The 12,423-nt window shown below is 38.0% G+C and overlaps 1 protein-coding gene across 2 annotated transcripts in view; it reads left to right on the top strand.

The window, feature by feature from the left end:
- The window catches only part of gabrb4 (gamma-aminobutyric acid type A receptor subunit beta4), a 68,660-nt gene that overhangs the window by 43,891 nt on the left and 12,346 nt on the right, over positions 1-12,423 (top strand). For both annotated transcript variants that reach the window (XM_088088387.1, XM_042499096.2), the window contains exons 5-6: positions 7,756-7,838; positions 11,208-11,345. In XM_088088387.1, the coding sequence (XP_087944513.1) occupies positions 7,756-7,838; positions 11,208-11,345 (221 nt within the window). The remainder of the gene's footprint in view (positions 1-7,755; positions 7,839-11,207; positions 11,346-12,423) is intronic.

The raw sequence follows: 12,423 nt of genomic DNA, 5'->3' as shown, positions 1-12,423 counted from the left end.
TTATTCCAGTGGCTTTTAAGCTCCTGAACATGGGTGTTTTTTAGCGACCTATGACTGTAATTACAGCAGCTTTTTTGCCCTCGCCTGTTTATCTTGTGGCTTTTTAGCTCCTGAATGTGAGTGGGTTTATAGCAACCCATTGCTGATATTCCAGTGGTCTTTTTATCTTCTTAACATGGCTGTTAAACTGCCACCCATTGCTGCTTTTACAGCTGCTTTTTAGGTCCCAAATGTGGAGTTTTTTTTTTTTTTTTTTTTTGAGACTCAGGTTGTTTTTCCAGCAGCTTTTAAGCTTGTGATCATGGTAGCTTTTGCAGAGACTCGTGGCTGTTTTTCCAGCAGCTTTTTGGCTACCAAACATGTTTTTTTCAGCAACGCATAACTGCTATTCCTGCAACTTTATTGCCCCCAAACGTGGGAGGTTTTTTTTAGACCTGTCACTGTTTTTTCCCCTGTCTTTTGTGAAGTTTTTCTAGAGACTTGTCTGTTTTTCTAGCAGCTCTTTAACTCACAAATATGGGTGGGTTTTTTTGCAACCCGTCACTTTTTTTCCAGGAGCTTTTGAGTGTCTGAATGCGGGTGTTTTTTAGTGTCCTATGGCTGTTACTCCAGCAGCTTTTATGCCCCCAAACATGGGGATCTTCTTGTTTTTTAAGTTGCTTTTTAGCTCTGAATCATGGAGTTGTTATTATTATTATTATTATTTAAATTTTTTTATAGAGAGAGACCAATGTTTTTTCAGTGGCTATTTAGCAACTGATGTTCCAGTGGCTTTTTTGTCGTCAAAAGGTGAATGTTCTTTTACGACCCATCACTGTTTTCCAGCTGTTTTTTAATTCCCAAACGTGGAGTTTTTTTGGAGACTCAGCTGTTTTTTGAAGTAAGGTATCTTTGGTTTGCAGAAATTTACAATGCCAACATTTTTTTTCTTCTGGCAGATGGGTTGGGCAATGTACAGGTGCAATTCTGGAGCAGCATGGTGCCACCTGAAGGGTCTGGAGCAGCATAAATCATTTGTTAGAAAAAAATACGTCAGCAGGTCCCATTGCGGCGTGCTTCAATATAAGCCAATCAAATCACCTTCTGTCTTCTCCCTTCTCCTGCTGTTTAATGGCTACAGAGATTGACTGCACTGAAACAGATGGACCTCATACGTCCTACAAGCAGTCGTAGATAATCAATGAGTAAGAGTGACCCATTTGTGTAAATGCTAATTTGGCATTAATCAATTAATCTAACATATCTTTGATTGTTTTAAAAGTGCACTAGATGGAAGAACTTAACATACGTGTGCCTCCACCAAATAAAAGCAGGTGGAAACAGGATCAATTTCATGCCGTTTGGTGCCAAAATGACACTGCGCCACCTGATCTGAATAAACATTCCCAGCTGCTCTGCTCGGCGCACGTACCTCAGCACATCCAGGTTCCTTTGGAGCCACTAAAGTACCAAGCAGGCACAAGCATAATAGCATGGACCTGTGCCAGAAGAAAATAGCATTACACCTGCATTTGCACCTCTGCTGGCTTTGTGCCTGCATTAAACAGAAAGTGAAGACTGTTGCTGGGGACAGTAGCATCCTCTAACATCTCATCTTCAAGCATACTGCACAGGGGTTTACTGTTACCGTCACCCACTGCAGTAATGGTAAAAAGCAGATGGCATCAAGCCCTTGAATGTGTCCTCCAGACCTTTTTTTTTTTTAATCCATGTACAGTAATTAGAAGCAGTGCATAATCTACATGCCATGGTGATTTAAGGACCTTTACGAGCTTCCTGTAAGCATGCAATTAAATCACTTTGTGAAAATGTTTGACTTTGCCCAAGGGTTGTGTGGACATTTCTTTCTTCCGAGAACAATAGATGTAACTTCAACAATAGATGTTCTCATTTCAAGTCATTTGAATGCCTCTCAAGTCTGACCACTTTGGGTTTTTGTTGTCTTAAATGTATTTTCTTGTAAAGAACGCCTGTTTGAATCCATGCCCCTCCTTGCTACTCTTAAGTAGAATGCAAACTGTGGACAATCACATTACACACACTACTGCACCCAGGACTGCGCTCTCACCTATCCACTCACTGTGAAATGTGCTGATACTGCTGTTTGTCTTTTATTTTGAAAGCATTATTTACCTCCATTCCTTGTGATTTTAATCCCTGCTCTGCTCATTTGTGTTGATCACCTCCCTCTATTTATTGTATTTATTTCAAGTACACAACTGTGTCCACTTTGTTTTTCCAGTGATCTCATGTTAAGCATTGAAAGGTGCATTTTCTGTACTTTCAATTAAATATAGCAGATTACATTCATTTTTTTAGATTGCACCAGGACATACATATATTTATATTCAAATATGGATAAATGATGGTGAGCCTGTAGGTCCAAAATTCATATAAAATCTTCCCCAGTCTTGTCCTTTTGCTTTTGAAATCCTTGCTTAAATTGTTGTATATTTGAGATATACTGTAGCAAGACTTTAACTGTGTGCTTTATTTTTATGTGAAGAGGAGGGAGGAGGCCGGGTCTGAGGACTGCTGAGTGGTGCAGGAGAGCATTTTGGGTGTTGCAAACAAACAAAGTCATTCGAAACATCAATAAAAGAAGTCGGTGTCAGTAGAAAGTGTCCAGCCCTGTGTGCATGATAGAGCAGCTTTTTTTTCTAAACTTGCCAGTGAGTTGAGAGGCTGAATCATCGTTAGCCGACTGACGATCCTGTTTGATAGTGCACTGGGTCCTCAGAGCACTGAGGGCTTCGTTGAGCGATCGCCAGATGGTGATTTCTCTCTTCCCATTCCTGTGAATCTGCTCTCTCGTGTTCGTCTGTTTATGAAACCACGGTGTAGTACTATGATCTTCTTTGGTAAGCAAGCCGCCTCACAGAGAGGGATGCAGGAGTAGACTGTGTAGGTGTCAAAACTATTGCTCATATATTTAAAAGCCTCCCTGTCTGTAGTGCTGAGCCTCTGGGATCCACCTCCAGACTGCTTTTAGTCGTCACGTACTGCTGGCACAAAATGTGGTCTGAAAAGCCAAGAATGGCCTGTAGAAACAAGTGGAATACACCTTTTATTGTGAATTGAAAGTTTTTACGGCCTTGAATGCTACAACCACAAGTAAGATCTTAGTTTGTTTTGCATTTGCAGTTACATTTTAGTTGTTACATTTGCAACATTGGACCTCATGCATCAGTATTATCTTAAATCTCTCTTATATTTTATGCTAGGGAAGATATAAGAGAAGTCAACTCCAGATGCACCAAACAGTCTTAACCATCCAAATCTACTTTAACACAGCTGAGCTCAATGCTGAATCCCACTTGATCACAAGTCACATATTAGCACAGGTAACGCCCCCAAAACACTCAGTAACAGCAGGTTTGGTGTCATGTGCAAAGACTTTGGCACAAGCCCAACATTGGAGACATGACACAAAAAAGGCAGTAAGAAGAACTTCTGCAGTAGTGAAATTGGCGTATAGTTAAATAAAATAAAATTTAAAAAAAACTTATGAATGTATCAAAGTATTAAAAGTAAAAGTATGCATACAAAAAGGTGTTTAATAAATTTGATAAATCAAATAATTTAAATAATTAAAAGGAAATGCAGCAAGTCCTTAAATGAATGGTATGAGAAGCTGAAACCATGACATGTTTTTTGCATGAAAAATGACTTTACATTTAGAAAAATTGTTGCCAATTCATTTTCTGCTTATTTAACTAATTGTTTTAGCTGCACTTGTGTTTTTTCATATGGTATGTGGGCAAAAATCGTATTTTGTAAAGTAATTATTAAAGTAGTAGAATATAAAATGTAACATTTTTCCCTCTAAAGTGGAGCGGAGGAGAAAGTTGCATGAGAATAAAATACTCAAGTCAATAAAAGTAACCTCAGACTTGAACTCGAGTAAATGTACTTAGTTACATTCCAGCACTGGTCAGCAGGAGTACACACAGTAACTGACATCATTGAATACATCATCTAAATTTGATAATGATACATTTTTTTTAAAGTTTCTCAAATGTTAAACTTTTTTTTCCTTGTGTTGGACAACAATTTGTGGCTTGTGAAAACAAGCTGATCAGTCATAAAATAGTTCTCCAACGTAAGATAATAATAAAAATAGACAAACTGGTGACTCCCAAAAATCAGTGGTTAGTAACTAAATAAGAATTAAATTGTGGATACAAACAAAATTAAGAGTAAATTTGTTCGTATATGGTTTCTTGCATGAGGCTAAATGGTTCTCAAACTCTATAATTTTTTGGTCTGTGCAGTCATCTCACACTTTTTTGTGAAAAAAAAAAACACAATACGACCAATCTTGCATATCATGTTGAAATCTACAAAGTAAACAGACTGCTGAGTGTGGGACTGCAGTGCCTGCTCAGGTCTGAGGCTGCTGCTGCTGACCGTCTCTGGTGGGACTGTAAGTTGCTGACCTACATCTGCTGACATTTCCAAATCCCAGGCCCTCGCTGTGAGCCGTCCCAACTTGTGCCTACTCAATGATGATTCTCTCCTGACTTGTTAACTGTCACATATAAAGTCAATTTTATTCGTTTTTTTTTCCTCTCCGCCGAGGGGTAAAGAATTCATTTCTGTCCATTACTCGGAGCTGCTGCTGCTGCTGCTGCCAGGGTTTCACTGCCTCGCTGTGCTACCAGGGGTATTGTCTTTTAAGAACAATAACTCTGTCTTGACAGGATATGTCTTCCTGTTTATGATCATGGAGGACACAAGGCCTCGCTGCCGCTTTGGGTTTCGAGCAGCACATTTTAGTTTCACCATATTTTAGAGTTTTTTTCATTTTCATACAGTAAGACGTAACTTTTGATTTTTTTTTCCATTATCTTTTCTTTTCTTTTCTTTCATTTATTCATTTATTTGGTGATGTATTAAAGAGTGCAGCTATGCACAATCGTTTGCCTGACTTGCAAGTACACTGCTACTTGTAGCTACATGTTAATGTTCCGAAAACATGTCATCTTGGTTGACAATGTTGTTAATATTTCTCCAGTTTTGGATCACATTCCTGCTAGATTATATCCTCTCATGATAAAAAGTGTTAATTGGTGTTTTTAATAGGAGAAAGTGCCACTTTATGCAGTCATTCCCCAGCTAAAAGTACAGTTCATTATGTAGCTGCATGCTTACGTCAGGGAAGGATTGCATGACTTCCCTGATGTTAGCATCCGGTTGTGTTTAGAAGCTTTTATTGGTGAATTTTAAAGGGTGAAAGTGCCGCTATATGCAATAATTTCCAGGCTGCAAGTGCACTGCATGTAGTTACATGCTAACATTGGGTAATAATCTTGGTTGTTAGTGTTGTGAATTTTCCTCATTTTCGGATCATATTCGTGCTGGAATATGTCTAGTGGTAACAATTTTGGTTAAGGAGGTTTTTTTTTTGTGATTTTTAAGAGTGCTATGCCCTGTCACATGCATTACCCGGCTGACATTACGATGCAAAGACACTGAGAGCGCGGATATGGAAAACTGAACTGTTGAGCAGACTGGGTATTTCCAGGAGGAGGCCTAAAAAACATAAGCTTTAAAATAGAGCTTTTTAGACAGAGGGTGAATTCAGGTGTCCCTTCAAAGCTTTATCAGGAAAATTCAGGGATTGTTGATCCTTAACCCTTTGAAACCTGGAGCGATATCACTTTTCTTTAATTGGTATTTAAACCTTTGAATTCTGTGTGAATTTTGGTGTGATTTCTTTCAAAAGCATGAGGGCAAAAAGATCATGAGTAACTTATTCAGAAATGGTTCACAAATTGCAATAAATAAGTAGATTTAGAAAATAGCTAATACAAAATGAAATAAATAAAAAAAGTCTAGGAAAAACTATATTTGTAATCATCATAATTACATATTTAAATTATGTTACAGAATTATTATAACACTTTTAGCACTTTTTAAGTTCATTTCCTGTTCTTTTGTTTGTTTGTTTTTTACTATTTTATGTAATTTTCCTGTTCTTTTGTTTGTTTGTTTTTTACTATTTTATGTAATTTTCCTGTTCTTTTTGGGGGGTTAAAACATGTATACATGTTGAAGCAGAAACCTTATAAACCTGAAAATGGGTTTCCTTTATAGGCCTTTAAAACAATTTTTTTTCAAGCAGCTTCTTACTGAACAAATGGATCGATTGATAGCTGAATATACTTTTGGTTATTTTACTTAAGAGATTTCATTTTTCCTTTGTTCCCTGTGTATGGTAGCTCATAATTTATTTGTATTAAAATGATGTCCACCGCTCTGAGGAGATACATTATGGAAAAGCCTCCTCTTTTAACTTTATTCACATAAAATCATGATAGCCAAGTGACCTTTCCTATCTCTGTAATTAGGCATGATGTTATCTCCTCGCAGTGTGTGTCAGTAGTATCCGTGCTGTACACTCGGAGCACTGTGAGGCAGCGGGGAGGTGCAGCAGCGCAGTCGGGAGGAACAGAATGCAGTTTGAGCAGCCTAATGCTTGTGCAGCAGAATGACGCTCAGTGTCATTGTGAATAATAAATATATACCTGTCACACATTTTGTTTATGTATTATTTTCTTTACCCTTCTGCTGCCTCCTGCTAGCACCGACCCAGAGGCCTCACATGCGTTAATCTGCCCCAATCAGCTTTAGCAGAACATATTTTGTTTTCCAATTACCTGCCGACAGCACTCTGTTCACCCCACCATGACCAATTTACAAACTCTGTGTTCAAGCAGTATATTTACAATGCAAACAGCTTATTATCTGCTGTATTACTAATTCCAGGTACTGTACATGGTTGTGTACATTTTCTTTCTGCATCAGTGTAAAACCACCCAAATGTGCTTTAAAGGATAAAACTTCACATTACTCGCATCATGTCTGAAGCCACCAGCACGTTCACACAAGGACGCGCTGGTGGCGTCTGACACCAAGATGATGAGCTGAAAATTAATTTTTTCTATTTCATTTACGCAGGAGGGCAGTAAGCGAATGAAAGCTAGCATGATGAACACATAGCGGCCGGTATGAGAAGCAGAAATGTAATTACTAAAATGTGCTGCACCGGTAAATATCTCAGTTAAATGCCAAAGCCCCCTACATGTGTAATTTGTAGCCAAAGCTGTTTTTTCCGGGGCTGCTGGATTTATTGATATTAATAAACTGCAATGCATACATATTTTCCAGAGCTACCTGGCAGAAATGCATACCTTGGAAGGAGCAATAAATAATGTGCATTGACAAAATTGCAGATGCCGGGCAGTTAGTGATCCATATAAAAGGACATCCCTCTGCAGACTACTCGCAGAAACATAAAGAATAAATCATATTTAAGAGTCACTGGAAAAGGCGGGAAAAATACAGTGGAAAATTCTCTGCAAATCAAACTATCCCTTTTAATATACAGCAAGAGAGCAATGGTTTTCCCCACGTGCACCGGCAGAGTGAACATGTTCACGGTTACATACATTAAAACCACGAAGATATTGGCAAAATATTTTCCCAATGGAATAAGTTTCAAAGCTAGCTGTGAATTATTGAACTGCTGGGGCACTTTTAACAAACAGCCACAAAATAATTACTCTGAAAGTGCAACTTGAGTAATTGGTGGAAATTCTGGTGGTTCATCATATTGTGCAACATTAATCTGACACACTCCATGACCCCCGTTTTAACCTTTTACCTCCATTTGTAGGAAATCATTGTGTACAGCTGCTTGTGTTTCCACGTCTTTATAATGTGTTCTGTTTCTGTGTGTCTTTCTCTTAGAATAACCACCACTGCTGCTTGCATGATGGACTTGAGGAGGTACCCTCTTGACGAACAGAACTGCACCCTGGAAATTGAAAGCTGTGAGTATTACAATCCACAAAGACCTTTGCACCCAGTACACACCGCATGCAGGAGCAGTGCGTGACAGCAACTTTGCCAAATTGCTGCGTCTTGCACGCTTGCGGTGTTCACACTGGCAGCATTGTTGCTGCAACACTTCTGCTATTATTTCACAGAATATTTATTTTGGTTTGAATACACAAGGAACTCTACTGGAAAGCTGCGAAATTATATTAAACCTAAAAAATAAGAGTAATTATGGGGCCTTCCTCCCTTTTTTTTTGGTAAACATTTTTGTGTGAGATAATTGAACAGAGTCACGAGTGAAATATCTGTGCCATTTATCAGATTTTTGACCTCTGCAGCTGATGAGTGCTCAGAGAAATAGTGAAGAAATCACAGTGCTTGTTGATGTGCATTGATTACTGCTCCCTCAGTGTGACAGATGGACAGGGCCACCACTGGATCTGTGGAGCGGTGACGGCCGAATGATGACATTAATATCAGGGACCTTACTTTAACCTCAGTGTCGCTCTTTAACCCCTAAATTCAATTAGTCACGCAGTGTCTGAATAAACACCCCCCAGCATCCAAAATTATCACTGTGAAAAATAATTTGCACACGAGACACGTAAGAGACACACATGTAAGAACAAGGACATAATAATTAGGTATTGGTTAAGTGTCAATTAGCAGCAGATTAATGAGGAATGATTTATTTAGGATGTGGTCAGTATGTAAATATCCAGATGTTTGGTTCAATGAGACAGTATCGAAGTGTTTGTTCTGAAATCCAGTAATTTATCATTATCTACCATTGTCCTTACAGGAATAGTTTTGAGACATTTTTGGAAATAAGCTTATTTGGTTTCTTGTAGAGAACTAGGGGAGAGCAACAAGAAATACATTTAACACTTTAAAACTAGGAGATACATAATTTTTTAGACACCTGTGATGAGTATTAAAACCTTTCAACATTGAGCAAATTGGTGCAATTTGTTTGTTTGTTTTTCAAAAACATGGGGAAAAAGAGCAATTAGCAGTTTGGTGGGAAATGTTCCATGAAGTGCAAGAAATGAGTAAATTTAGAAAATTATTTTTGTTAAAAGTTTAAAAAATAAAAGCTAGAGAAAAAATATATTTATAATTATCATATTTACATATTTAAGATTATGTGACAAAATTATTATGATTTTTTAAACATTTTTCCCAGCTCATTATCCTTTTTTCAAATGGTTAAATTTTTGTCCGAAAGACAGCTTGGCATTTTTTTTTTCTTTTATATTTTGTTGTATTATCAATTTTCAGGTAATTTTCCTGCACATTTTAGTCATTCCTTGCAAATTTTGAGGTCATTTCTTCCTTTATTGCTCATTGCCCTTTACCCTTGTTTTTAAAAGATATTAAGCAAATTTGCTTATTATTTAAAGGATGAACACCTTCATGACAAGAAAGCAATGGATACCTTTGGTCCGTCACTTCCATGTGATAAGTGTCGTCACTCTTGCTTTAAAAGATTTGCTCGTCTGCCAAGCTCTCTACATTTGCCACGTTCTGCTTCACCTGTCAAACCTGATGTTTCTTCACACCTTTTTGGGCCAGAAATTTGGCCATGGCCTCTCCACCCCTGATTTTTGGCATTTTCTTTGCTCATTAGTCTGCAGTTTGCTTCACATTAGCAGCACATCTCACCGTCCCCGCTGAACGCACCATTTGGGGATGGGGTATCAGATTGGGATGGGATATCAGACAGTTGGGGATGGGGTATCAGATGACAAGGTGTGTTTATTTTTTAGAATGTATTAATCATGTTTATACGTATAATGTACAACAAGCTTGCACTGGAGTTATGATCCAGCTCTTTTTCCAGGTTAAGCAGTCCTCTTTATCACCTGTAAACTGGTCTTTACACCATTAACCACCCTTGAATATCTTGATTTGATGAAAATTATGTGGAAAATGGGATTGTACAGCTTAACTATTTAAAGGAGTGCAGTCATTTGCACCTGTGAAATTATCAAGTATTTGTACATATATGGGAGGAAATGCATCCTTTACATGATATCATTTAATTGACGTTCCATGTATTTTTTTTCTGTTTCAAATTCTTTAATTTAGATAAGTCAATATCCAGGAGAAAAATGTGCCTGTGGTGTAATTAAAAATTGTATTTGCTCGATCATTTTCATCGACCACTCCATCAATCTTTTGTTCAATACGGCAGATATTTGCGGTTCTCGTTGTTCAAGATAAAAGTGCAGAGTGTTTACCCGCAGGGACATCAATAGGCAATGAAATATGGATATGCAACAAATTAAAAAGTTGCAAGAATATCTGCTGTTTGTGCTCGTGGAAAGCTGAGCATTATAGTGGGAGTCATGCACGTTAACCATCAGTTTGATTGATTAGGCAGGCAGTTGTTTCAATTTCATGGACAATGTCACATTTCCTTACCCTATAACCTCAGAGGGAGATTTAATGGTAATGAATCCTGGTCCCTTAGTGAGTTTAATGCCATCCAGGTCTGGACGTGGGGTAGTAGAATGTGAAATGTAGTAACACTTCCCGGACTGAGAAATTGCTCCGCAGTGAATGCATTCTGGCCTATTGACATAAATCTACTGCTGTGGTCACTTTCAATTGCGCTGCCAGTTAAGAATGTGTGGGAGCGCCATAGCAAGTGACACATGTTAATAAATATTCATGCAGCAGGTAATGCATGCAGTGATATAGCTCCATAGGAGTCTGGACAGTGGATTGCAGGGCGAGGGGACAAAAAGATTAAAGTCTTAGGTAGAAATGTTATTCACTTTAGTTTTAGTGCGGTCTTTGGTGCTGCGTGGTCTCTACTGGAGAAAACATTTCCTTAAAACCCTTTTACTTTCACCATTTGACTCCAATGCATCTTTAAGATATATCTGATTAAGCTGTGATGAAATAAATTTCACCTAAAATTACCTAAAAATGTGTGAAAATTAGTATAAAAAGAACAAGAGAATTGCCTGACAATTAGTGAAAACCAAAAAACAAACAAAATATAAAAAAAAACAATAACTAGGAAACAACCTGAAAAAATAATGATCCAGTATTATTATTATTATTATTATTATTGTTGTTGTTGTTGTTGTTGTTGTTGTTGTTGTAATGTAGTAGCAGTAGTAATGTAATTTTTCCCCATCTTATTTCATTTTTCACTAGACCTTTTTTCCCCTATCTCTTGAAAAGTATAAAAATAAGGGTTTGATTTGTCAAAGTGACACAACACTCATTATCCATATTTTTGGAAACATGGTCATCTTTAACGGTTGTTTCTTCACCACACTAACACTCCATGTGTTTTATTTTGCCCTTTCTCCTTTCCTCCTAAATTTGCCCTGACCTTGATGCAGATGGATATACCACAGATGACATCAAATTCTTCTGGCAAGGAGGGGACAGCGCTGTGACGGGCGTTGACAAGTTAGAGTTACCTCAGTTCTCCATCGTAGACATCCGCTTGGTGTCCAGAGAGGTCAGGTTTACTACAGGTAAGACTGCTTCTAATTAGGCTGAATGTTTCCACTGCATACACAAAATGAAGCTCCACAAACACCTCTGGATCTGTGTCGCAACTGTGAGTTCACTGAGTGGGGGCATCGGTAAATACATCAGTCACTGCGGGGAATGTGATTATATTTGGGTTGTGCTGGTAGACAATTTCCTTTTCGGTGCAGCCGATTATAGGTGGTCATGTCCACATCTTTATAAAATGTGCACTGACTTGCAAAAAAAAAAAGGGCAACTAAAGTACAAACATTGACTCATGATAAGTACAGCATTTGTTCTCTGAGATATTTCAGCTTCAGTTTTCCTATTAACATCAGAACTTCAATTAAATGCAATTAATTAATGTACAGGGAGTGTAAGTTTGTGGTGCTTTCCAGAGCATTTCTGTTTTGTGCAACTTGAAATATGCAGATTCTTTTTTTCAACTACTTCTACACAACAAAGAGCTTTAGGCCATGTTAAGATAAGAACGTCCCCACTAAAAATGGAAAATTCTTTCCTTTGTGTTTTAAAAAAAATCTTCTCCTCTCACCCATCGATTAGATTTGATCGTCTCTGAACAGATCAACAAATCAATTATCCACTGAGTCACAAACAGCTGCTGAGAAAAAAAAGAATTCATTGAGAGCTCCACCTGCGCTGCATTCACAGACCAGCAAAAATCACCGAATTTAGAGAGGGGACACAGAATCACACAAAGACAGACAATCAAGAAAATAAAAGTTTGTTCTGTCATCGTTATGACTCAAGTTTGGCTGTTTCAACGTCAGGAAGGGTTGGTAAAAACAGCAAGGATCAGCGACTCGAATGCTGCAGGGAAATTACTGCAGGCAGTGTGTATTTTCGGACAAATAAGACAGACATCAATGGGCATTTGATTTGGGGATCTTGCGCTGTCAGAAAAATTGGGCCTTCAGTCCATTGGGACATTTTTCAGACTAATGGGGCCTCAAAATTTTGGGGCCATTGGAACAATGGCATTGAAGAGAAATGGCAACTTCTTTACTTGATACTTTTTAGTTTGTTCATAAGATAGCAGTGGACTTTGACTGCCTCAGA

This window comes from Plectropomus leopardus, chromosome 15 (genome assembly GCF_026936395.1).
Source record: "Plectropomus leopardus strain MGB_pleo_1.0 chromosome 15, ASM2693639v1, whole genome shotgun sequence".
NCBI classification, from domain to species: Eukaryota; Metazoa; Chordata; class Actinopteri; order Perciformes; family Serranidae; genus Plectropomus; species Plectropomus leopardus.
This window is presented reverse-complemented; position numbering and strand designations above follow the sequence as displayed.